This window comes from Phycodurus eques, chromosome 15 (assembly GCF_024500275.1).
Source record: "Phycodurus eques isolate BA_2022a chromosome 15, UOR_Pequ_1.1, whole genome shotgun sequence".
NCBI classification, from domain to species: domain Eukaryota; kingdom Metazoa; phylum Chordata; class Actinopteri; order Syngnathiformes; family Syngnathidae; genus Phycodurus; species Phycodurus eques.
In genome coordinates this window covers 20,891,699-20,918,879 of record NC_084539.1, presented here as the reverse complement: position 1 = coordinate 20,918,879, position 27,181 = coordinate 20,891,699, and the positions used below count along the sequence as shown (strand labels likewise).

The 27,181-nt window shown below is 40.4% G+C and overlaps 1 protein-coding gene across 6 annotated transcripts in view; it reads right to left on the bottom strand.

Annotated features, from left to right (window-relative positions):
• The window catches only part of LOC133414269 (disabled homolog 2-interacting protein-like), a 95,023-nt gene extending 68,043 nt beyond the window's left edge, over positions 1-26,980 (bottom strand). For 3 of the 6 annotated variants that reach the window (XM_061699561.1, XM_061699563.1, XM_061699562.1), the window contains exons 1-4: positions 26,935-26,980; positions 25,714-26,005; positions 22,358-22,473; positions 20,066-20,186 (exon numbers count right to left, since the gene is read on the bottom strand). In XM_061699561.1, coding sequence (XP_061555545.1) covers positions 20,066-20,186; positions 22,358-22,473; positions 25,714-25,759 — 283 coding nt within the window. In that variant the 5' untranslated portion in view covers positions 25,760-26,005; positions 26,935-26,980. Of the gene's footprint in view, positions 1-2,717; positions 2,911-7,439; positions 7,577-7,903; positions 8,124-20,065; positions 20,187-22,357; positions 22,474-25,713; positions 26,006-26,934 lie in introns of those variants that run through there. The other 3 variants (XM_061699566.1, XM_061699569.1, XM_061699567.1) reach the window with 3 other exon arrangements.
• Positions 26,981-27,181: the final 201 nt, after the last annotated feature.

The following is a 27,181-nucleotide window of genomic DNA, read 5'->3' as shown; positions in this document are numbered from 1 at the left end:
GGGGATTATTTATTCATATTTCCCTCACTCATATTACCCTCTACCATACTCTTATAAACAATTTATACACTCTAAAAACACCTTTTGAACTCTTAAATATACAGTAATTCACAGTAGTATTGTACATTACGTACATTTTATTCCTTGTAATATGTTCTAATGTAATCCTCTAGTGTTTTATTTGACAGTTTTAATGTTTTAGGCTAAGGAGTGTTTATTTGACCACAAAAGAAATCACAGCATACACTCAAAATCCTGCGATAGGGCAAATTATGAAATTATTATGAAAATCGCAATACACTGGTTCCGCAATAGGTGCACCGCGTTATCGCGAGGGAACACTGTATCTGATTTTACTTGGGCGGCACAGTAGAAAAACTGGGTAGCACATCTACCTCACAGTTCAGACGTCGTGGGTTGAAATCCGGGCTCAGGCATTACTGTACAGAGTTTGCATGTTCTCCCCGTGCCTTTGTGGGTGTTCTCCAGATACTCCGGTTTCCCTCGCACATTCCAACGCATGGTAAGTTAATTGGAGAGTCTAAATCGTCCCGTAGCTGTGGATGCGAGTATGAATGGTTGTTTGTCTCCCTGCGATTGGCTGGCGACCAGTTCATGGCCCACCTCTCGCCCAAGGTCAGCTGGGATAGCCGCTAGCACACCCGCGACCCTAGTGAGGAGAAGCGGGAAAGAAAATGGATGGATGGATAATTTAATTTGTTTTTGCATTTCATTGTTGTTGTAGCACTCCAAATTAATTTTGCATATTGCTACTGCATTTACCCCGCCCCCCACCAGCACAAATAATACATGTAATAACAATTTACAGTAAATGCATAATATACTGGTATATTTGTGTTACTTTTGGTAGGCTTTAATGATATTCAGTATCCCAGATAATGCTTTATCACTTAAATCTTGTCTAAATTAACCCAAATAGCTGCATGAGCTACCGTTTGAGATAAAATAAATAAATACATTTAAAAAACATACATGGGTAAAGGCAGCAGGGTAAAACTGCTGGAATGGGTGTATAGGAGATGTATGTATGATCAATAATCACTCAGAACTCGAGTTTTGCTTAGGGCCCCATAGAGGCTACTGCTATTCCTGAAAAACAAATTTCAGGGGGGCTCAATAGACTTCGCAGTGCAATCCAATACCGCCCCCTTGTGGAAAAGGCGGCATTGCACAACTCCAAACAAATTCCAACATGACTTTTCAAGTTGTCAACTTTTCCAAAGGTGAAAACATGGATGGTTGGGGATCTATTCATAATTCCAGGGAGATTTCTGTATTTTACTGGCTAGAAAGCAACAGTAATACCACAAGATAAATTTCGTCAGATGCAAAAATGACAGGATGGACGCAGGGCGATTAAAATGTTAAAATGGAGGTCACTGCTGCGTTAATTTTTATCTCCTTCCTCGGTGGACTTTTCTAATCTTAACTGTTAAGATGCCTCCTGGTACGTCCTTTTTTCAGCAATAGTAATTTGACCCCGTGGCATCTTTAATGATCCAAAAGTGTCCAAAACGAGAGAGAGAGAGAGAGAGAGAGAGAGAGAGAGAGAGAGAGAGAGAGAGAGAGAGAGAGAGAGAGAATCCAATGACAATTAATTATATTAAATTATTAAGACAATTACTAAACGTTTTATTATAACTCTCTCGCTGGTGTTTTTTTTTTTTTTTTTCTTTCTTAATACTTTGAAATGGGTCAATCTACCCTGGAAGTTTTTATTAATCCAAAAGTGTCAAACAAAACAATAATCCAAATAAACAAGTAAATAAGAGATAACTTACTCCATTACACACCATTTCATTACAGATTTTTAAAAATCATTGTTTTTAGAGGGTAATTCTTAAAACTTTAAAATAGGTCCATTTATTCCATCCATCCATCCATCTCCAACACCGCTTATCCTGGTTAGGGTCGCGGGACACTGGAGCCTATTCAATTTATTCCACAAATTTTTAATAATCCAAGAGTGTCAAAAATGGGGGTGGGGGGTGAGGGGGGGGGGGGGGGTGGCGGGGAATCCCGAAACAGTTCATAACTGATAATTTACTCTATTCGTAACCATTTTATTGCAAATTTCTTAAAATTGTTGTTATGGTATTTCTTAAAACTTAATATACGGCCAGTTTGACCCAGGGAATGTTCAATAAATTAACCAACTAACCATTTCATTGAAAATTTCTTGATTATTATGTTTTGGTGTTTCTAAAACTTTAGAATAGATCAATTCGACCCAATGAATGTGTCATTGTCCCAAAGTGTCAGAAAAAATAAAATAAAAATAAAATATGTAGGCCTCGATGGATAGTACTTTTACAAATCTTTTTTGTATTTTTTGTTGTATGCAAGTATATGTACTACTTAAGAACAGAGTGTGAGTAACTTTTGCCACCTCTGCAGGAAGGTTATCAAGGACACCATGTAGTCTCAAAAGTCACCAAAATTTCATCGCTATGACCATGCAACTCAAATCAACGGACAAGTGAAAAAAAAAAGGTCCAGTGGTCTTTGCAATCTGCTGACGTTTAAATAGCTGCGACCTAGCGTCACTTTGACATGGTCACATGTCAAACAACGAGACAACAATGTTGGGATTACGGTAAGAACGCTTACGTCGGGTAAATCTGTTTCAATCAAACCTGCGCGGATCAAACATACACGTGACACACGCACCAAAAATGACAATAGCGCATCCCTACCCGAAATGTGTAGACAGAGGCCTCATTGATCCCCACGGAGAGCACACGCATGTTAGCATGCGCTTTAAATATAAAAGCCGCCATCCTCCGACTCCTCCTCCTCCTTGTAATCCTGTTCTTTTTTTAATCTAGCAGCCAAGTGCCTTTTAAACCCCCCCAGCCCATGGCAGACAACATGCTGGCTAAAGAGGTGGGAGAGAAAGAAGAAGAAAAAAAGAGAAAGTCTCATTTTTCAATGGGGAAATCACCTTAGCAGTTGACTAGTTTGGCTAACATTGCTGGCTAACTTTCAAAGCAGCGTCTCTCGCCTTAAACATTAGCAAAGTGGCCGCCATGGTATGTTTACATTTTAGTGGCTATGGCTAGGAAAACTACACTTCTATGCTTCTCTGTTTTTGCCAGCGCCTCTTCCTACATTTAGCTATCTAAATCTCAAAGCCTTGCCCTAACGATTGGCAAAGTGGCTACCACAATACGTTTAGATTTTAGCAGCTATGGCTAGCAAAATTCCACCTCTGTTAGTATGTTTTTCGGGTGCTTCAATATCCATTTGAGCCAACTAACGTTCAAAGCAGCATTTCTTGGTTTAACATAAACAGTGATACATTTACATACATAGATTAGCGGCTACAGCTAGCAAAACTACACTTCTATGCTAGTCAGTTTGTGCTAGCACTTCTTTATAAATTTTAGCTGGCGAATTTTTAAAAGTTTTGTTAGCTGTAGCCATTGGTAGCAGCTTAAAAACGAATCATGGTAGCCACTTTATGTTTGAGGCAAGAAACGCTGCTTTGAAAATTAGCTAGCTAAAACGTCAAAAGAGCTGCTAACAAAAACTGATTAGCATACAAGTGTAGTTTTGCTAGCCGTAGCCACTTAAATGTAAATGTAGCGTATCGTGCCACTTTGCTAATATTTGAGGCAACAAACATTGCTTTGAAAGTTATCTTTTTAAAATGTTGAGAGAAGTGCTCCCTAAGACTGACTAGCAGCCACATGAATGATGATGTTTTAATATTATGTATATTTGTTCCCCCCCACATTTGTTAACATATATTAATCGTCAAACAACAAATTCTAATTGTTATAGTCTGGATTTTACTTTATACCTGATTAAACCTCAATAAAATAAGCATTGATAATTATTTATATATTTATATTTATATAGTTATTATATATATTAATTATTTATATATTTATATTTATATAGTTATTATATATATTAATTATTTATATATTTATATTTATATTCCACAGTTGGACAAAAATAATGTATGAATACAGTCACTTGCTGCTTTGCGAGAAGAAGCGTTTCCAACAAACATAACTTCTAAATCTTTTATAATGGAACACTTCTTGCGATTTCTTTTATTCCTTACAGGCCAAGGTACCTCGGAAGCTACACATCCTGTAGTGAACTGGCCCAGGCTATCGACAGACACACTTTGGTTCACAAATAATACATTTGAGTCCCTCTGAAAAGAGTCAAAATAATTTAAATTTTGGTTACTTTCTTTAGTTTTTTTTTTTTTTTTTTTTTTTTATCTGTGCCTACGGTATTTAGAGGTCATTTTGCATAGCAACACACAACAAGGTTAACATTGAAAAATACTTTGGGAGCATTATATTGGATTTGGTTCTCGACTCACTGTATTGAGTAAAACACTGTGTTCTAACGTCGGAATGTGAGGAATTCACAGCCTCTCATGCAGCGACAGAGGCTCCACTGTAGACATTAACAATGGGCGCAATTTGTTAAATGGCCATGTGCATTTTAAGTGGTCCATAGACTGGGATCGAGACTGCAAACACAGGCTTTGTAACGTCATGTCATGTTATCTAATGTTGTTATCTAATGTTGCATATGTCTAGTGAGACCTTGTCAAACAGCCCAGAAGGAGTACCACCAGTCGCAGAAGATCCAGATAAAAGACTTCTTTTCACAAAAGGTTCAGATGGATTAGTCAATATGGCAGCAAATAGCACGAATAAATGGACACCTGTCAAAGAACATCCAAATAGTCTTTTGTTTACAAAATGTTGGGTTGGTCCTGATTTCTGGCTAGAAACCTACCAAAATAAAACTAGTAAGGCCAGTTACTAGTAACGCAATAAACAAATAAAACATGCTAACTAGCTGGTGGCTAGTGCAACATCAGCACTTGTCAAAGTGCAACCGAATGGACAGGGGTCATATATAGTCCAAATAAAATTATTTCAAAAGGTTGGGTCAGTACTGACTTAAAGACTAAATGCAAACTTAAATAGTTTTTAAAACATTCCCGCGTAACTCCCCTCCTAACCCGCCCGGCAAGAAAAGTTCCCACACAGATGGAGGAAGCAGAAAGTTTAAGAATGTCTTCTTGTCTTCATTCACTACAGGACGGTCGACACACAGAGGGAGGAACAGGCAGCTGCTTCAACAAAGACACTCATAGCATTTTTCTTAAAAATAGCATCCCTGTTGTGGCGTTGGAGGGTCACATGACAGGAAGTGAGGTATGTTTGGAGGGAAAAGGGGGAACCTCAGGGAGCAGAGTTTATGTTCCTGTCTTTCCTGTTTTCTGTTTGGTCCCCACCCCAACCTCTCTCTTTCCTGGCCAATCCTGGAAATGACCATCAAAGTTGGACTCTATGTTTGCCACTTAATAGATGTGAAGCGAAACAGCTTGACAATTTAGTGTCACTCATGCCTGTGATACCTGCTTGGGGATCCAAAATGGCCGACTTCCTCTCTAATTTTGAGCATGGGTCTTTGAGAGTTTTTCGTGCAAATTCCCTGCCAATCCGAATGACATTAGAGAAATGTTCCCAGGAAAATCTGAAAGTGTACACACATGACCTAATCAGTCATTACAGTTGTCGCTTCCTGCTCAGTTTCGGGGCATCGGTACCTGAGACGTACAAATTTCATGCCACATTAATTTGATTTCACTTAGTTGGACCCCAAACTATTTTTATTCATGAGAAAAAAATGCATCTTTGTTCAACTATCTATGTCAGTGGTGTATATTGACAGGCAGAATGATTAAATGCTCTTCCACTAGATGGCAGGAACCACAGTTAACTTGTCTATCCATAGCCACCTGTTGGCACTAATACAACAGAATAATAGCTGTGTGTTCAATTAGACAGCCCATATTTCACACAGAGTAAGTCAATTTTTGCGACAATTGAGATGAAATAGTAGATAGTTTGTCGTATTGTAGCCCAATAGCATCCATTATAATAAAAGCATAATCACATTATCATAGCATGCCGGAACATCCAAAAAGTAATTTGCTACAAATCAAAGTGAGGGAAAGGCTAATTAGCAACACACGCTCCTCGATACACCCCCCCCCTCCCCACCCCAAGAGGCTCAATGCTTCGTACGCGACCGCACGACAGAGAATAATCGCCACCTTTCAATGACGCGACGCCACCGCCAAATACCGCTGTCACATGTCCTCACTTGTCTCTAGATTTACGAGTGGCTAATTATATAGCCGCTCGTCGAAAACCTCGAAGGGAAGCGTACGAAACGAGGGCTGGACCTCTTCAGTGAAAAACACAGTGAGGTGTTTGTGAGGTGGGTGAGGGGAAAGCGAGAGAGACGCTATGTCACCTTCACCCAAACACTCTATTAAATACTCCCACTTTTTTCAATTTCTCCTTTTACACAAAGTACTAGGGACGAAGCATTCGACACAAACCCCTGGAACAGGTGGTAGCGGAGAAACAACAAGTAGTCTTCCGCCTTCTTTTTTTTTTTTAACTCTCGGAGTGCTCCACAACGAAGTTTTGATCAAGACTATAGGGGGTTTCAAGGAATTAGTGTTGCATATACAAATCACAGGAAAATGTTCCCGGAAAGTGGCAATACTTTCACTTCACTACTCAACATCTCTCGCCACAAAATCTTACTCAAGACCGCAGTATTTTGGAAAGGAAAGATGGAAGCATGCAAACATCACAGAAACATGTCTCGGGGAAAGAGGTGATCACGGGGAAAAGTAACACCATTGTTCGTGACAGCTGTCATTCACCAAGTAGTGAACAAGTAGTCGCCAACTCGTAGGGTTTTGTTTTTAAACATCTCAGAAACAGGAAGTTTAGTTTACCAACAAGCACAAGTCAACTTGTCAAGCAATCGTTTGACGTAATCTCAAACCTGCCCACAAACTCTTGGGTTGAGAGCAGCCGTCACAGTCGGGGTGATGTTACTTATCGCAAAGTGCAAACCTGAAATGACTCAGGTGATAAACTTCACTTTGTCTCTGATACTACACCAGAAGACGGAAAATTCTCCAGGTCGGCTTTAGTCCCCTCTCAATCCCGCATCGGTACTTTACCCACAGAAAAAAGCCAGCTTCGGCTCATTAGATGTGTGAAACTTCAGTGCGACAGCAGCAATTGTTTTCGACACAAAGGGATCTGGGTAGTATCTCTTGCATGTTAAACTACACTCTAAAGTACAATTTTTGATACTACATGAGAAGAAGAGCTTCCCGGGTCGACTTCAGCAACCCCACAATCCTGCATTGGTACCTTACACACGGGGTCAGTGAGCTGTGAAAAAGCCGGCTTCAGATCATTAACGTGAAACTTCAGTGCGATTGCTTTTGACACAAAGGGATCCTGGTAGCATGTCTTGGGTTTTAAACTACACACTTTGTCTGTGATACGACGTTAGAAGACGGCAGATACCCTGGGTCAACTTCAGCCCCCCCACAATCCTACCTTACACACAGGAACAGCGAGCTGGAAAAAAGACAGCTTCAATGCTCAGTGTGAAAGGCATCAACCTCCACATGATTACTTCCACTCTGCCCTTTTTGACTACCACCACCTTTTGATCGCCGTCCCCAAAAATCAGTCTGTAATTCCCGCTGGATCTCCCCCTCGACCCCTCCTCGTCCCCTTTCTTCCACCCCCCCCCAACAGTAATCCCTCTTCTCTGCCTTACTTCCTTCCCCGCAGCTGCTGGTACTCTAATAATAGGACAACAATGCCCCCAGACACACATTCACAGACACTTACTACTACCACTTCTACTGCTTGGAAAACTTCACATAATGGAATCTGAAAACTAACTTCCAGTGTAAAGTCTATTCAGGATATGTCGCTGTGTGTGTGGCATGTAAACACACGTCGGCGGTGGGGAAAGATGACGATGCGAAACCCGGGGGGAGGCTTTACCTTACCTCAGAGTCTCATCCCGAGGAAGAAATCCCAACCAAAGCAACAAGTAGGAGCTCCGGATTTCTGTTTTTTGCTTCCTTTTCCCCCTCATGCAGGCTCGTAGCCGTGAGCCGACCAAGCAACCAACTCCTCTGCTACGTGAGAGTGTGTGAAAGAAAGAGAGAGAGAGTGAGTGCATGTGTGTCCTGACTGAGGACTCCTGCAGGGCTCACCCTCCCTGCCCCCCTCTACCATTCAACCACCTCCTCCTCCCACACACTTTCTCACAAAGCGGGACCGTCCCGTTCTTTTCTTTTCGTCCTTGCTGATTTCAGTTAGGAAGTAAACTGTTCAGCCCCCCCACCCCCGACCCCCACCCTCATTGTTGAAAGAAGGTAGAGGGAACGTTGTGTCGTTCTTCAGGGTTAAGAGCGCAAGAGGTGGGAGGAGGAGGAGGATTTGGAGGGGGAGTCGCGAGCCAAATTCCAACATCGCCGCCCAGCCAATGGGAGTTTTTGTTGCGGCCTGAGCGAAAAACCGCGGGGCTAGGCTCGGGCCTCACCAGAAACACTCCAGCTCTTTGGCACTCAAACCCCATCCATGGGTTTTGATACAATCGTACAATCTCAGTAAAAACTCAAATTGAACCAAAATAGAATATCACAAATCAAATATGCAAAATACGCTTTTTTTTCTCCGTCAAGAAATTTCTTCTTACCAGGTAGTTTTTGTGTAAGCCTTTTTATCCCTTAAGACGCTTAACAAGGTATTATCAATGGTTAATGAGATTTTATTACTGGTTATGAGTAAGTTTAGCAAAATACCATAAATCTACTTGTTTTAATTTGCCAAGTTAAATTTTCCTTTTCTAGCAATATTTTCAGAAGATAGATGGATGGATGAGCCCTCAGTTCATGACTTTTTTTCTTGTTTTTAAGCACAGTTTTTTGCAGTAAAGCTAGCTAGCTAGCTAGCTAGCTAGCTAGATAGATAGATAGATAGATAGATAGATAGATAGATAGATAGATAGATAGATAGATAGATAGATAGATAGATAGATAGATAGATAGATAGATAGATAGATAGACAGACAGATCTATAAATTGCAACAACAAAAAAATATATATTATCCAAATGCACAAAGCCGCAGTGACTGTGTGAACATGAACTGCTTATGGCAATGGTTTTATTCAGAAGGTATTTATCTATTATTCATATAAGTTTTTATGTCTGTTTTCAATGGATTTAATGTTGCTTTAGCGAAAAGGTGCCTGTGAAATCCATCTCATTATTGCACCTAAAAAGTAACCTTAAACACGTTTTCAGAAAAAAACAGAATTTAAGAACGCGAGTAAAACAGGATTTTGAACAGGACATTCAACCCTCCTCACCTCACCCTCACCTCACCTTCTGCAAGAACTCTCATGTTTCTGTTTCGAACATTTGTCAAGATGAGCATTTGTTCATGGAAGTGACAGCAGAAAAAGCAACCCCCCGAACCCCCCCACCATAACCCTCTCAGCCCACCCCCGCCCTCTTCACTTCACATGACATTTCATCTCACCATCCAGACGCATTACAAAAAAGCCTGGAGGCTGTCTATCTGTCTCATCATGGCGTACAATTACAAACACAATGCTACACGATTGCTGCTCCCTTTTTAAACATGTACACCAAAGTCCCTTATCATAATTGTGATTATGATGATGATGATGATGGTCATGATCATCATTAACAAGGAGACATCATTTTGTAATTTTTTGGAGAAATATTTGTTTTAGAAAATAAATAAATAATATTAGCAGATAATTTTTTATTATAGTGTATTATAAGTTAAAATTATTTATGGAGTTATTTATTAATTCATTATCCTTTTCAGTTTTTATGGTGATGATGATTATTATTATTATCATCATCACTATAAAGCAGACAACATATAACAGAGTAAAATATATAATTTGTATATATTTTTTTAAATAAATATATTACTGTTATTAATATGAATATTAATGTAAATGATCATATTTCTTCTTCTTATTATTATTATTAGTATTAGTAGAGCTAGTAGGCTCCAGCTTGCCCGCAACCCTACTGAGCATAAGCGGTACAGAAAATGGATGGATGGAACTTCAAACTATATTTTTCTATAAATTCAAGCTATTATTATTATGATTAGGCATTTGCTTATTTATTATGATTATACTTATTCACATACAGGATGGCAGTATACATATCATGTTGCTCTGCCACACAAGTAATGTGAAGAAAATAGAATAGGGCAACAGGAAAATGGATAATAAAATTCAATAAAACAGTTTGCGTATTTGAAAATAAAACATTTGAAAAATAAATGTTTGCAATATTTAATAAGTAAATCTCATATAACAACTCTCGGGGGTAAAAAGTGCAAAGATGCAGATGCACAAAAGGCCACCAAAGCGACGTAGTGAGCAAATACTGTACGTTGTGGTATGCGGCCTATAGAATTACAAAGAGCAACAGAGTGAAGGTCCGGAGTCCGCGAGCACGCCTCCTCGTCTTTCATCTCACCGCCTTGGCCCAAATCCTGCACTGGCTGGTGCTCACTCGCTGTTTTTGTGTGAAAATGTAATAAGCCCAAAGTCGTTGCTTAATGTGATTGACTGCTATCAAACATGTAGCTATATACCCGGACGCAACTCCACTGACCGTATCAGTGTGACTTATTCTTTTTGACTCATACGAATACAAAAAATTAGGGTGTGCATGTTATATTTTAGTCACGTCACGTATGTTTGCCGCTTTATTTACACACAAGAATAGTTTAACTTTTCAGGTTAGGTTAAGTGTAAGGGTTAATGTTAATGTAGGGTTAGGGGTTGGAAGTATGATCGCTTTTAGGAATTTGAGGTAAAGATGAGGTACAGTTAGGTTTTTTACATTTTCAAAAATCCAAAGACATTATTATTTTTTTTTAAACTAGGTTGTTGACCTGTAAACATAGCCTAAAATCTCACCCCCCAAACGTCCTTCGAAAAGATTTGCTGGACTGCGTTGTCTGAACTACTTACCTGCTTTCACATTGCGCTGATATATTTTCCGCTTCCCCCGCCCCTCACCTCAGTCTTCCACCGCTCTCCCCAGCCCCCCCAGCACACTTTGCTCAGTGCAGCATCGACGCGTTAACATAAGATTTACCGGTCGTGAAACACGCACTTACACGACTGTGAAAATGCACACGACATGAACACACATGAAAACGTTAGCATCATCTCCAGAGGCTGCGGTATGATACGCTCTGCTTTGCAGCAGTGGCCCTTAGTCTCCTCTTGGATAAAAAAAAAAAAAAAAAAAAAAAGAGTCATCATACCAACAGGCTAAGTTAGCGAAAGTAAACGGGTCACTGCAGCAAAGTGGAGACTGTGGAGTACTATCTGTCAGCATCCATCGCAACGGAACAGCAACAGGTTAAGATAATGTGTTTTACATGACAGAAAGGACACTCAGGGCGGCAAATAAATGGACTACTGCAGCAAAGTGGAGACTGTGGAGCACAATCTGTAAATGTCCAGCGCTAGGCACAGCAACAGGCTACGCTAACGGAAGCACCAGTGGTTTATGTATAACAGAAAGGAGATTAAGGTTGGACTGGTACAGTAAACTGGAGACTGTGGAGTACAATCAAGTAAATGGACCTCTGCAACAAAGTGGAGACTGTGGAGTACAATACAACAATGTCCAGGCTGAGCTAACATTAGCATGAGCCACCAGCAGCGGTTTACATTTAGATGAGAGAAAGGACCCTAAGGGCAGTAAAGTGGATGGTTTTTTTTTGTTTTTTTGAATCAAAGTTGCCGGCAAAGATTCTGACCTCACAGGGTTCACGACTCCCGGGTTCTCTGGGCTAAATTTAACCCTGCGGCCTGCCACAAAATAGTCTCCCCTCTCTTTGAATGAGATTACAGCGTAATAAAAACACACATACAAAACTGCAGGCTTAAAAAACTAAAATATACACGCCTCCTTCCACGCAGCACTAAACTCGGGCGAGATGGTTAGTACATGACAAAACAAGCAAAGCTACGCTCATATAAAAAGCAACACGCATTCTTCCTTGGCAGAAACACACAAAAAAATGGCGACGGCGCTTTAAAACCACAAAACCACTGCTTACATCTGGAGGAAATCTGGGAAATTCTGAAAGGTTAAAGGCACAGCCGTGTGGAAAGTGGAATCAAAGGTGTTCTTTTGTCCCAGACACACTGGGATCCCCAATTTGCCAAAAAATATTCTGTCATATAATTTTTTAAAAGTGCATATATGGGGACAAGCGAACCAATAAAACAAACAGAATGAACCAATTACTCCGTCATACATCAGCTTCGGGCCAATAAAGTTCTGATATGCTTGTGATGTCACATAAATCTGACATTTCTAGCAATCTTTTATCAGCTCTGTTTTATACTGTTTATAATTTTTCTGGATAAGTTTCCCAACATATGACATTTGGGGCACTAAGATTTGGGAGTATTTGCATTCAACTTGACCCAAAATGAATTTGGATATAAACCGGTTCTGTAAAAAAGAAAACAGTTGCCCTGGTTTTGCAAAAGACCTTCGGCACGATGATTAAAAATCCACTTTTTACATACTGGCACCTTCAGAGAGAGTCGAGGGAGCCTCCTCAGAGGACAGGTGAGCGTCAGGGCGGCTGCACCAGCGGAGGCCGGCCCTCAACACCACCATTCTCACCATGCCGTGAGCCAATCACAACCGGGAATGAACCGCTATAAGTGGCCTCACGAGCGGTCGAGGCCCGGTCAAATCTATTATTATTTATTAGTATTTTCTTTTCCTAGCTCCTCCTCTCGCTCCCTGGTTTTCTCTTCGGTGCGTCGGCCGAAACACACCCGAGAATGATGTGCTTTAAGCGGCCTAACCATTATTTACATTTCAGTGGAAGCTGATGACATTTGCTTTTAGCTTTAGTGGTAGCATGCCTTAGGGTGCCTGTTAAGAGGCATACTCCTCACATGACCCCCAGTTAATTCCAAAACAAAATTGCTGAGTGCACGGGTCTGGCGTCCAAATGCAGACGGGAGTCCGTGAAACGGCAGAGCGATACTGGCGGAGCTGAAACGCTGCTCTGTTATTTGAGTTATGCAGCGTCGCCGTGGCTCCAAAACATACGCTAAGTGCGGGAGAATGTCCAGCATCAGCAGAACTATCGCCGGCGGCAGCTCGAAAAAATACAATAAAACGGGAAAATGTAGTATTGTTTGTGGAAACATCCAAATCGACACCATACACACTGTAACCTCTTTAGAGTTAAGACGGTTTACAGTAGGTAAGGATGAGGTTAGGGTTTGGGCTTTCAATTTGGATGAGTTAGGGGTGGGTTAGAGTTAGGAGTTAGTGTCAGGGTTGGGTTCAGTTAGGGTATGACTCGTGTAAAAGTGGGTTGGGTAGGGTTCTAGTACAGATAAAATGAGACACTGACAACAATAGTGGGCTAATTCCATTTTGTCATTTTGCATTTTGTGTCAAGATTTTTTTTAACAGTGAGTTTTATGGTTGCCGCCCAGTGGCTGCCACTAAACGTTTAGTGTAATAGTGGTCCAAACCTCTATAGTCCAAAATCCACACTGTGTCAAATCTATCAATATTTCATGAAATATGATAAATCACATTCACTTATACTAACATGCAGAAGCAATGGCACTCAAGCTAAAAAAAAATAAATGCTGATACCAGTGAAATAACAGGCAACTTAAAAATTGACAAAAATTGAGTTTGCCTACTTTAGTTCTCAGTGGCTCAAATATGGTTATCTTGGCATAGATTAGGGTTGGGGGTTAGAGAAAAGGTAGAGGGTGGGTTAGGTCAGGGGTTGGACTGAGTTAGCATACGGTTAGGGTTTCGGTGTGTTAGAATAGGGTTAAGAGTTTTAGTCAGGGTAAAATAGGGTTAGCGTTAGGGTAGTATGGGGGCATAGATTAGGTTTAGGGGTTAGAGTTAGGCCCACCGCACACCGAGAAATGTGGCTCAACTGGACAATTGCAAAAAAAAAAAAAAAAAAAAAAAAAGTACAGTCTGCAACTCTCATTCACACACCAGGCAATTGATTCTCATACATATAGCCAACTTGCTGCAATGGAAAAACTGCAACCCCTCGTGTTCTTATCGGGAAACGTTTTCAGGTGCCGCATATCGAAGTGATTGCCCTGGCCGCTGTGGCTATATTATAATAATACAAAAACACGAAACGAGAGAATGAAGGAGAGAGTATGGCTATTTGACAGGCTGTTTGCAATTATTGCTCCCATTCATTGTCTGTACTCGTGTATTTCAGCAACAGTGATTCTCCACGCTTTGCTTTTAGCCACATGTAGATATGAAATGACAAACACAGTTAAGTATATTGTATGTACAGTATATACTGATTCGGAAAGGCTTAGTGGCGGTGGCAGGCTAGATATCGCTTCATACATCAAAACGTTAACTTTTGTTGTAAAAGATCATGTGATAAAACATGGCATGTTTGATTGGTTGCCACGTTAGCCACGTTACAACACCGTCCACCTGACATTCAAATGGTGAATGGCAGCAAAACTGATTTTGTCGTTTGGTGTGCGGCAGACCTTGGGGTAGAGTTGGTTTAGGATATAATTAGGCATTATAACAAGGGTAATGTCAGGTTAGGATTGGGTTAGCAGTAGGATTAGGGTAAGGGTGGTATTGTTTAGGGTTAGAGGTCGGGTAGGGTTAGGATGTATTAGGATAGGCTTACAAATTAGAGTTAGGTTAAATTAGGGTTAGGATTTGGTTAGAGAAGCGTTAAGGTTTAGCATTAGGGCAAGGTTAGTGGTTTGGGGTAAGGATGGGTTAGGGTGTGAGGGTAGTAGGGTTAAGGTTACTCCTTATAAACAATGTTATCAAACATGTCTGCATTGGTTGTTTAGCTATAGTTAATAACAAGTGCAGGAGATCATTACATCACGGCCGTCTCTGTCTTCGCATTTGTGTCTACAAGCAAGCTTTTTCATTGAATGTGTCATCTCAGGAGACTGATTAAAGAATTCCCATCAGCCACAAGGACAAAAACAACATCATTCAGGTCTAGTTAAAGCCAACTTTTATTGCTTTTTTTCTCTTTTTTTCCCTTTTTCTTAATGATTCAGTTTCGCCTCAAACATTCCGGCCAGGCGGGAGAAGCAAGGAGGCCGCAGAAGAAGATGAAGGGGGAAAGAGAAAATACTACACTGTCGCCTTGATTCCCGCAGGATTTATTTGTGTACATAACTCTTCTCTCTCCCTCCGACTTAGCCCACCCGCCGCCCCCTCCATCTCTCTCTCTTTCTTACTGTCGCCCGCACACAAACACCCACAGGCTGCAAAGCGACACACTGCATACAAATCAGAATTGGCAGAAGTGTGGCATTATCGCGCCCACCACAGCCCTCCCTTGCTGCACACTTAAATGACTGTGAAAGTGCAGGCGAGAAAATGTATTGCACGTGGACTATATGACATATAACTGGAATGTATTCAACTAAAAGATGATAAAGCCGGAACAACACACTAGGAACAAAAAGAGTAACCCTTGAGGCATCCATTTTGTGCCATTCAATTCACTGGTTATTCATTTTTTTAAATGAAATTGTCATCACTGTTATTTAAATCGGCGGCACGGTGGGCGATTTGTTAGAGCGTCTGGCTCACAGTTCTGAGGACCGGGGTTCAATCCCGGCCCCGCCTGTGTGGACTTTGCATGTTCTCCCCGTGCTTGCGTGGGGTTTCTCCGGGCACTACGGTTTCCTCCCAGATCCCAAAAACATGCATGGTAGGTTAATTGACAACTCTAAAAAAATTGCCCGTCGGTGTGAATGCGAGTGCGAATGGTTGTTTGTTTGTATGTGCCCTGTGATTGGCTGGCAGCCAGTTCGGGGTGTACCCCGCCTCCTGCCCGATGATAGCTGGGATAGGCTCCAGCACGCCCGCGACCCTAGTGAGGAGAAGCGGCTCAGAAAATGGATGGATGGATGTTCTTTAAATCAGCCTTAAAAACAGACACAGTTGTTCCTCGCAACAAAGAAACCAATTCAAAATATTAAGTTTGTACTAACTATATACTGTGTATTTGCTCAACAGCTCTTAGTGAGTGAGTGAGAGAGTGTGACAAACCAAAATTTAATACACCTGCTCCCCAGTCACACCTAAGAACTTGCAACTTGGAACACTAATGGGGCACATTAGAAAAAGGCTAATTGGGCCCAATTCGGACAATTTCACTTAGGGGTGTGTTCACTTTGAGGGGATTACAATTCATTTTTAATTGTAATAGTTAGCCACCAGATGGTGCTACTTTTTTCTTTTCAAAGCATGCAGCAAAATGTTAACTATTTTCTACCAGTTGTTGAGTTGAAGTAGTATAGGTCAGTCGAATTAGGCAGAGAATATCCATTCTTAAAACAGAAATTTTCATCTCTTTTCCTTAAATGAGTGTCAATGCTAAACAAAAAGCGCCATTTGTTCCTTGCCCCAAGAGAAGTCCCATTGAAAATGTCAACTTATACTACTGACATACTACTATATTTGTCAACCAGCTGTAACAACTTTTTACCATTCAAAATGTTACACCTTTTAGTGTTTTCTACAAAGATGCCTTGCCACTAAAATGATAAAAAGGTGAGTTGCCATTGGTATTGGGGGGCGGGGTGTCTTTTTCTTTTTGGGTACAGCACTTCAGATGGACAATGACCTGAAGCATACTGCAAAAGCAACCCAAAGTTTTTTTTATTTTTTAAAAATGTTTATTAAGGAAAAGTGGAATATTATGTAATGGCCAAGTCAATCCCCTGACCTGAATCCGATTGAGCATACATTTCACTTTCTAAAAACAAAACTGAAGGGAAAATGCCTCAAGAACATCACCAGGGATGAAATTCAGTGTTCCAGACTTGATGCTGTAATTGACTGCAAAGCATTTGCAACCAAATACTAGAAAGAGAAAGTTTGATTTCTGATTGTTATTTTTTTCCCCATTATGTTTGGTTCCTTAAGTGGGAGGCATACTGTATACACAAACTGTTGAAACTCCGAAACTGTTCACCTGATTTGGCTGTAAATACCCTCAAATTAAAGCTGAAAGTCTGCAGTTAAAACACATCTGGTTTGTTTCGTTCCATTGTGGTGGTGTTTACAATTAAAGATGAGAATTTTGTCCATATGCCCATATTTATGGTCCTGGCGGTATGTGTTGGAGCAGGGACAGTCCCATTTTGACCGAAGGAAGGCGGGACTTAATAATGACAGAAACATCACTTCATCCAGACGCTACTTTTTACCTCTCAAAAACCGCTACTCTAATTGTTTGAAACTTTTCTGCCTGTTTAAATGGTCACTCACCATGCTGAGCATCCAGTTCGGGCTCCATGGTCCACTCACACATCCATAGTCAAAAGGTCCAAAAGTGTTGCGAATGCAACTTTTTCCTAAGTTTCTTTAAAAATGATTTTCGCACGCGGACCGAGCTGCTGCTCCGGCCTGCTCCGACTCAAATCACATCAGTGGTGTGAAAGAAAGAGAAGGACGGAGCGCCAGTACAGTACAGCAGTGGATCAGAGGGAGGAGGAAAAACGTGGTTTCCCTGCGTGAGGGGGTGGAGAGAGCGAGAGAGAGAGAGAGAGAGAGAGAGACAGGCTTGTGGTTGCAGAGGAGCTTTTTGGCCCAGCGGTTTAAACTCTGATGCCGATCAGCACATTTTTTTTGTTTGTTTCCCTCAGCGAGGAAATTTCGCCGCTGGGGAAACCAAGGAAAAGCGTGTCATTTTTGGGGGGCTTTTTGCTGGCACCATCACGTCGTTTTTGGAATACAATTGACATCCAGGGTGGCAATGTGGAGGAAAATACAGTTTTAACATCCTTGGAAGAATTACTACCAGAGATATACTGTATAAAGAGTGGATATAAAAAGTCTGCAACTAATTTTCGAACATGCATTTGGAAGAGTTTGTTATGGTCTGATGAAACCAACTTATATGAGCAGCAAAGCCTACTAGAACATCCAAAGTTTATTTGGGATAAATAAAAATGTATTTAAACAAGATAAAATGATCTATTTAAACTAAACAAAATTACGTGTTTAATTTATTTAAAATCAATAAAATTACATGTATATAAAGAAAATACAAATGCCGATGATTAATTACATTTCTTTAAATTAAATAAAATTAGAATTAGTTTTACAATATCCATCCATCCATCCATCCATTTTCTGAGCCGCTTCTTCTCACGAGGGTCGCGGGCGTGCTGGAGCCTATCCCAGCTATCATCGGGCAGGAGACGGGGTACACCCTGAACTGGTTGCCAGCCAATCGCAGGGCACATACAAACAAACCACCATTCGCACGCACAGTCACACCTGCGGGCAATTTAGAGTATTCAATTAATGCATGTTTTGGGGATGTGGGAGGAAACCGGAGTGCCCGGAGATAACCCACGCAGGCACGGGGAGAACATGCAAACTCCACACAGGCGGGGCCGGGGATTGAACCCGGGTCCTCAGAACTGTGAGGCTGACGCTCTAACCAGTCTCCACCGTGCCGCCTAGTTTTACAATATTTAAAGTAAATAAAATTAAATGTATTTAAATAAAAGAATTATACATGATTGATTTAATTTATATAAATTAAATGGAATTACATTTATTTACATAAAAATAAATTGTATATTTTGAATGGCATGCGATGACATTTAAATTAAAATGAATACCATGTATTTAAATGGAATAAAATTCCATGTATTTAAATTAAATTTTATTCACAATGAAATGTACGTGTGTGTGTGTGTGTATTTTATCAAATAAAAGTACTGTAAATGGATAGCTATTTTAACAATAGCTATCCATCCATCCATCCATTTTCTGAGCCGCTTCTCCTCACTAGGGTCGCGGGCATGCTGGAGCATATCCCAGCTATCATCGGGCAGGAGGCGGGGTACACCCTGAACTGGCTGCCAGCCAATCGCAGGGCACATACAAACAAACAACCATTCGCACTCACATTCACACCTACGGGCAATTTAGCGTTTTCAATTAACCTTGCATGCATGTTTTTAGGAAGTAGGAGGAAAACAGAGAGCCCGGAGAAAACCCACACAGGCACGGGGAGAACATGCAAACTCCACACAGGCGGGGCCGGGGATTGAACCCCACTCCTCAGAACTGTGAGGAAGACGCTCTAACCAGTCATCCACCGTGCCGCCTTAACTACTGCTAAAAGAACATATATTTAAATTAAACGTTTACATTAAATGACCCGTGCATTCAAATCAAAGCATATTTAAATGAGGTACATTTAATTGGATCACAATTATATGTATTTAAATTAAATGTATTAACTGAAATAGCGGTGAAGCTCTCTCAGATCTGATTGCTGAAAGGATGAGACAAGATCCGTGTGTTTGTGTGTGTTAGTGTGTGTGCGTGTGTGCTTGTGCGTGTATAATTCATCACACTTTTTTTTTTTTTTTTTTTTACTCATCTCATCGCTTTTTCTCAAGACTTGGAGCCACACGAGCATGAGACGGCGCCGCTTTTTTTGCATTTAGGCCAACAGACAAAGGCATCTGTCAGCATTTAGTGTCAGGGAGCTCAAAGAAATGTGGCTGTTAATTCATATTCATGCTTTCGCATTCCCATGCGTAATTGTGTCCTTTTGACCAAGGAAATATGAGATGTGATTTCATATTTGCGCCGGAGCTATTTCGACTCCAATGTGAGCAATGCAAATGATGCACCAGCAGAAGGACGCGTGGCTTATCTCACTTATTTGGCCTGGATCATCATTTTTAAAAATTCACAATTATGTATCGTCCTGAAAATAAAACAATCAAACTAATATATTTTTAAAAAAACAACAAAAACAACAAAAATCATGACAAATTTCCTTAATAAAACACTGGTTGCTATTTTTGTGAATACATTTCTCCCTCTATTGGTCAAAAGGTGTATAACAACTCTAAATATGACTATCCTTGTGCGTTGTTCGGTGATGTAATTTGGTGTAATGTTGTGAACTCCTGCTTTCATGAAATCATTTCATCATTTCTTACTGCTAAACGTCAGCAATGGAGTGTTTTATCGCTTACATGACTACGATTTTTGAATATTTAATGCATATTAAACGATTGAACTGTACAGCTCACCGCTCTCGGTGGACGGTTGGCGGCGCAGCTCGTTGAAGTGCGTTTCGGCCGGCACGCTGATGGTGCGTCGCAGAAGACGAGGCCCGCCTGAGGTGCATCTTCTGTGCTCCTCCAGGAACATCTGGAGTGGAAGAAAAGACAGAGATGCCAATAAATTAATGAATTATGCCACCATTTTTTGGAATCCTCCCTTTTTTAAAACATAGTATAACCTTGTCGCCTCACAACTGTCAAAATCACCTTTTTAAAATCGTAACATAACATTGTCAACTTACGACTAGCAAAATGTAGCATCGCCGAGTTGCCTAATGAGCAGCAAAATCCTCTATTAAAAACATAGCATAGCTCAGGGGTGGGCAAACTTTTTGGCTCAGGGGCCACATTGACTTTTGAAATTTGATAGGTGGGCCAAGCCAGGACCAGATGCTTCCATATAAAAAAAATTAAAAAAAATAAATAAATTGTAGTGTTCATACTTAGATTTACTTTTAAGGGAACAGTGTTGTTTTGTTGAGCACTTTTTTTTTTTTTCCAGTGAATCAAAGTCTGGTGTTAGTTTTGTTGTGGCAATTCTCAGAACACATCTGAGGTGCTCATCACTCAGCTGAGATCTGTCGGATGTTTTGTCGGTGTTCATCACACTAAACGTTTGTTCACACACATATGTAGAGCCAAACACCACCAGCATCCTCTGTGCCTTCTTCCGGATTTTGGGAAATTTGTCTGTGCTTAATTAAGCCTAAAACTCATCCAGTTTAAGAGTTGAACTTCTCTTATAAGACAGTATCACACTGGAGATCAATCAGTTCCATCTGCAGCTCCCGTGGCGCTGTTTCAGGGTCTTGTGTGACTGAATCATGAATGGCAGTTTGTCAGATAAAGGTGTTTTGCTGAGCCTGCAAGCTTGATTTTAACCGCTGAGCCGTAGCCATCAGTTCCTGCGTTGATTGGCTGTTAGCATAATCAGCATACTTGGTAGAAAAGTGACAGCTGACGGTTACAGTATATTCCTCTAAATCTGCAATGGTTTCTTAACAAATTACACATACAGCCTTTGACCGGACTTCAGTGAAAAAGTATTTAGTAGTCCATTCTATATTAAATACTCGGCACTCGCTGTCAATTTTTCTTTCCTCTGGCCCACTCATGGTTGAAGAAGGTACCTAGTGCGCTACCTGTTTAAACCACTGGGCATTACAGCACAACCTGGTGGAACCACTCGGCATTACAGGACAAGGTTAAATGAATGCAGTCATGATTTTGATATGATTTTGGAAATTCTGTACCAATCTTTGGCGGGACGGATTGAAATGATCAACGGGTCGGATGTGGCCCGCGGGCCATAATTTTCCCACCCCTGGCCTAGCCTCATGTTTTCAGGACCACATTATTAAATATTATGTAATATTTTGGCGGTCTTTTCCAAACAGTTTATCCAATTTGAAACCAGGTGAAATACTCTGGCGGCCTGTACATGGCCCACAGGCCGCAGGTTGCCCGCCCCTACTTTAGAACAACAACACAGCTGTGGAACGTGTGATAAACGAGGTGCGTCAAAGGAGAAAAGGCATCGGCCTGCGTCAGGACTTTCCTTTTCAAAGCCTGAAAAACTAAACACAAGATTGTAGCAGATCAGCTGGACGAAGAGAGGGCAAAAAGAAAAATGGCAGAGCCTCCTCAAAGCTTCTCCATCTTTTTAGTCGAGACGTGGTGTTTATGTCGTAAAGTCACATACAAACTATCGCGTTCTTACACAGTGGTACAATGTAATGAAGTACAAATAATTTGTTAGCGGATTTAAGATTTTTCAGTTATCTGTACTTGAGTATTTTTTTTTCTAACGACGTTTTAGTTTTACTACCTACGTTTGAAAACAGATAACTGTATTACACTAAATGTTGTTTTTTAATTGCATATAGATGCCACAAGATGGCAGCAAAGCATTTCAAACCCAGAGGACCATAAAACACCAACCCCATGCATCTAGCATGTACAAAAACATGACCCTATGTTACATAAATGACTGTATTCAGTAGTTGCATTATTCAACACGGAACACCACCTTCACATGCGGTTAATCGGTAGTATTAGTTAGCATACTAGCCGAAATACTACGCTAACATGTGACATCACACATGGGCAAACAAATATGCCCACGAGCACTTTCCAAATTTCAGTCATTAAACTCACCTTTCGGTATTTACACACAATAGTAAACATTAGGAAATATGGGCCATAATTTGGACACCCTCATCTTAAAAAACGACAGGAATGCTAGAAAGACGTCGCCACCTGCTCTTCGTTCACGGCGTGGCCATCCCGAACCCTGCCACGTTGCACTTTCCCCGCGATCCGCTCGTCGAAGGACTGTCCACGTGACAGCCAGTGTCGCGACTGGCATCGGACATCTGCAGATACACAGGGGATGACAAGGTTTGGCAGGAGATCACTTCATTTACAACCCTGTGGGTATAAAAAGCTGCTTCTCTGTGTTGTTCCAGTGTAATCTCCAATCAGCAATTCGGTGGAAGCGGCGCATGCAGTGAGAAATATGCAATGCTATTCATTGGCCTTTTTGGTGAGTCATAATACAGTCATGCGTGAGCACGCTTCACGCTGCACTGTGCGGGACAGATAAGGGCTGTCCCAATCAGACAGCACATTGCAGGCCTACACGTCTGCTGCCACCCGGTGGCTAATCGGTAGATTGTTTTCCCCCACCTCCTCCAAATCAGAGGTACAGTGTTATCAGAATCATCTTTATTTGCCAAGTATGTCAAAAACACACAAGGAATTTGTCTCCGGTAGTCATCTGCTTGGTTATTTGATTAGATAGGAGGTTGTTTATTAATTATTCGATCAATTGATTGGTCAATTAGTTAGCTGGTTGGTTGGCTGGGCACAGTGGCGTCGCTAGGCCTATTTTACATTATTTTAAGCCCCCTCAAAATAATTTGGCTGTTTGTGGTTCAACCATTTTTTATGGTCTTACAGCCCCTAAAAATGCATAAAAAAATAAACAATTTCCTCCCCATCGACAAAATTATTTTCCAGGTGCGACGACACTGCTGGGGGCTAAGCCCCCAGCAATCCATAAAACCTATTGATGCCCCTGGCTGGACAGTCAGTTGGTCAGTTATTATTTTTGTTTTTTATTCTTGTAAATGTTTCTGTATTCATGTCGGATTGCGTGATTCGGTGAAAGCACCAGAGTTTGGTTTGAGCTTGATCACGGCGTGAATTTTTTTTAACTAGCGTTCCATTAAAACCACCTAAAAGCACCTTCAGAAAAAAATCCTGTTCTTCCTCTGCCAAATTCGGCTGAAAATGTGCGTGTGTCGTCTGAGGCTGCTGACAAACAAAGCCGCAGCGATGAAATAAACATAACCTCCCGGGCCCGAACAAGCAAACGTGCTTCCAAATGTTTGAAATATTAAAAACAACGAACTCTGCGCCGGAATGAACAGGCAACTGGCACAACCCCGCTGAGCGTGAAGAGCACAACAGATTTATCGACATGTGCTTGAAGGATGACAATGACATGAAAATAAATGGACGTTAATGAGAGCATCGTAATCCATGGGCCGATTAATTGATTATGAAATATGTCCTCCAGGCAAATTTGAGCGCACTGAAATGTTCCTAAGACGAAATAGCAGGAAAAAAATCTTATGTTTAGAATGTTTCAGCAATCAGAGCATCAGAACTCTTGAGCACTCACCGATACCGATTTAGGGTACTGACACCACTAGTACTTTTATTTCATAAGATTTCAATTAACACAATAACCGATAATTGTGAACAAAGACTTTGGCTCTTTCCGATGCACATGATGATTCGCTAATGTCAAACCGCTGAGGAGGACTTACTCAATGTAAGATTTTATTTTTGTTTTCCCTTAAGTATCGGTGGCTGGTATCGGCAGCCTTCACGAAATAATGACGGTATCGGCCCGATACCGATTCTTGGTATAAGTACTCGCCCATCCTGTGTAAAGTTTTCCTCATGGTCAAGCAAGTGTATTTAGTGAACTGTAACCCATTCCTTGAAAAAATAGTCAGAAATAGTACGAAAAAAAAGTTATCTTGTGTTTCTAATGGGACTATCTTCCGGCCATCTATGAAACAGAAGTCCAGAACAGTCAGGGGTATCAATATTCTTCTAAGAATTTATTGAAAAATAAGTGGTTTCAATATTACACATTACGGATGGAAATTCAGTAAGAAATACTACAGAAATGCCAACCTGAACTATTACATATACAACACCAAAAAATAAATAAATAAATAAAAATCCACAATAAGCATTTCCATTTTTCCATTTTCCATCCATTTTTGTTGAAACAAAATTTTGTAAAGATCCCCCAGAATTTCAGAAATATTATAATTGTTTTTATCTCACTTAACCAATATCCTGTCTGCACGTTTAGCTTTTTGCGTTTCCGACTTTATTTTCGCAGCAAACAAGCTAACAAGCTGACCTCAAATCAGCCACCGGAGTGACGGTTGCCGTGGCGATGCTCGTCGAGGCGAGGCGAGAAGGACGAATCGAATCACAGATCGCTGAGGTCGGTCTGTAACAGGATCAATAAGCGGCCTCCCAGTTTCGACGTGATCAATTCAATTAAGTACAGGATTTTTTTTTCATTTCTCTTATTATTATTATTTTTTTTGCTATGTTACACTCGCTCTGTGCCTCTCGTCAGTTATGCAATGTTGCCGGCCACCTGCCATGCTGCCACTGCCTCGGGCAGCCATGCGACACACTTGAGCGTAAATAACGCTGAGCTAGCTTTGCTGATTGCTGCCGTCTGGCTTAACGAGGAAAAAAAATCATTCTCTTGAAAAAATACAGTATGACTATTCTCTATCAATAAAATAAATACAACTTTTTCCCCCGCAAAAGATACACATTTTCTCATAAAATTATTAAGTTTACTTGTAATTTTCATTATAGAAGAAAAAAAAATGACTAAAGTAAAAAAAAAGTTTAATTAAAAATGTTTATTCTCAGAACAAATACCATTTTATTCTCGTAAGATTACAACTTCATTCTTGAACAAATAGGACTTTTATGACTTTCTCTTAAAAAATACAACTATTCTTGAAAGAGTTTGACTTTTATTCCTGAAAAATTTTACATATGACTTTTTCTGAATTTAAAAAACTGACTTTATTATCTAAAATAAATTTTTGCCTGAAGAACTGCAACTTTATTCTTGTGACTTTATGTATTTTAAAGACAAAAGAAAAAACAAAACTTAATTCTTAAAAGATTTTTTAAAATGACTTATTCTTTTTAGATTTGGAAACTTTTCCTCCAAAACAAAAATTCAGTCAGGATTACTGCTTTTTTCTCTAAAATATACAAACATTTAATGCACGACGTCATTGTAAAATAATAATAATAATTCAACGTAATTCTTGTGAGACTACACGTCGACTGTGTTTTTTTCCCCCCCTCCAACCAATTTTAGTTTCACAGCTCCCAGAAAATTGTGAACAACATAAACCGTCTCCAGTTCCCAGCAGCAACACGCCAAATGTAAACACTGATAGATAGATAGATAGATAGATAGATAGATAGATAGATAGATAGATAGATAGATAGATAGATAGAGATAGATAGATAGATAGATACACTCTCACCTGACAGGTAATCAGACGGCACGCTGTCTTGCGGCTGCATCCCCATCCTTTGTGCATGTGTGTGTTAGCTCACTACGGGAGCGAGGCGACGACGGCGACAGCGGTGATAATGACGAGCCTGGAGGCGAGAGCAAGCGTGGCCCGGCCACCGGCACTCATCATCACCTTCTTGTGTGTGGTGTTGTGGTCGTACGCAAAGTGAGCGTGACAGAAATGAGGGCAGGGAGGGGAAGAGTGTGAGCAAGAGGTGGGCGGGGCCACAGTAGGGGGGCGGGAGTCAATGGGAGGGGCCCTGCAGGGCAAAGATAACTTTTACCTCTCACACTTACGCAACTTTCAATCACACTAAAAAAAATAAATAAAAAAAAAAACCTCTCACACAAAACACAGAAATGATCTCATGTACACATCAAAAAACTATCACAGTCATTCAAAAGACTCACAAAAAAACCTCACATGCACCTGGATGACAAAAAAATGACTCTCTCACATACGCACACACACACATGCACACACACGCTAAAAAAAAAACCTCTCACTAATGACCAAATAGCCTCTAATCAAATAACTTCTCTCTCTCTCTCTCTCTCTCTCTCTCTCTCTCTCTCTCACACACACACTCACACGTCACATAAACAACTCACATACAGACCATAAAAAAATCTCTTGCTCTTTCCCAGTCTCGCTCACTCTCACACGTCACATAAATAACTAACATCCAAACCGAAATGTTTTCTCTCTTGCTCTCTCCCTCTCTCTCACCCACACCACATACGGGTGTTTATTTGATTTGGCACGTTTGATTTTCGTCTTTCTCAAAAATAAAATGTCACAAAAACTATATACACCTACCTTACCTTAATTGTCATCTTTCTGTGAGTCAGAATCTGTTCATGTCCATATATATTGATTTAACCTTTTTTTTGGTCTTTTTGTGAGATACCCTCGAGAAATGTCATTACCGCCACAATGGCATATTGATTAAAAATTTATTAATCTTGTGATGGTAATGACATTTAAATGTTTTTAGCTAACTGTGCTATGCTGGTAGAGTTAGCTTAAATTCGTCTTTTAGCTAACTAGTCCTGTACAACATTTTTATATGATTATCAAGTTTTTACAAGAAAATCTTTAAACATATTAACACTACAAGTCGTTTGGTAATGACATGCAATAAAAATATTATGTAACTTAAGGGTACAAATGAGGGAAAAAACTTACTCTTTCAGTTATCAAAATGTCTGACTTCTCTCCGCCCTAGCATGTGCTTGAGTGACAAGACAAAATGACACAGGGAATTAAAGAATCAGATTTTGAAAAAACTTTATTGATCTGAAAATGGTCAACGTGGCGGTAATGGCAGCAACTTTAAGGGACACACATATTTAAAAAAAAATAAAAGACAGAATTTGAAATGTTTTGTATATTTGATGAGAACTCATTAATTCTATCATATTTTAAGGAATTT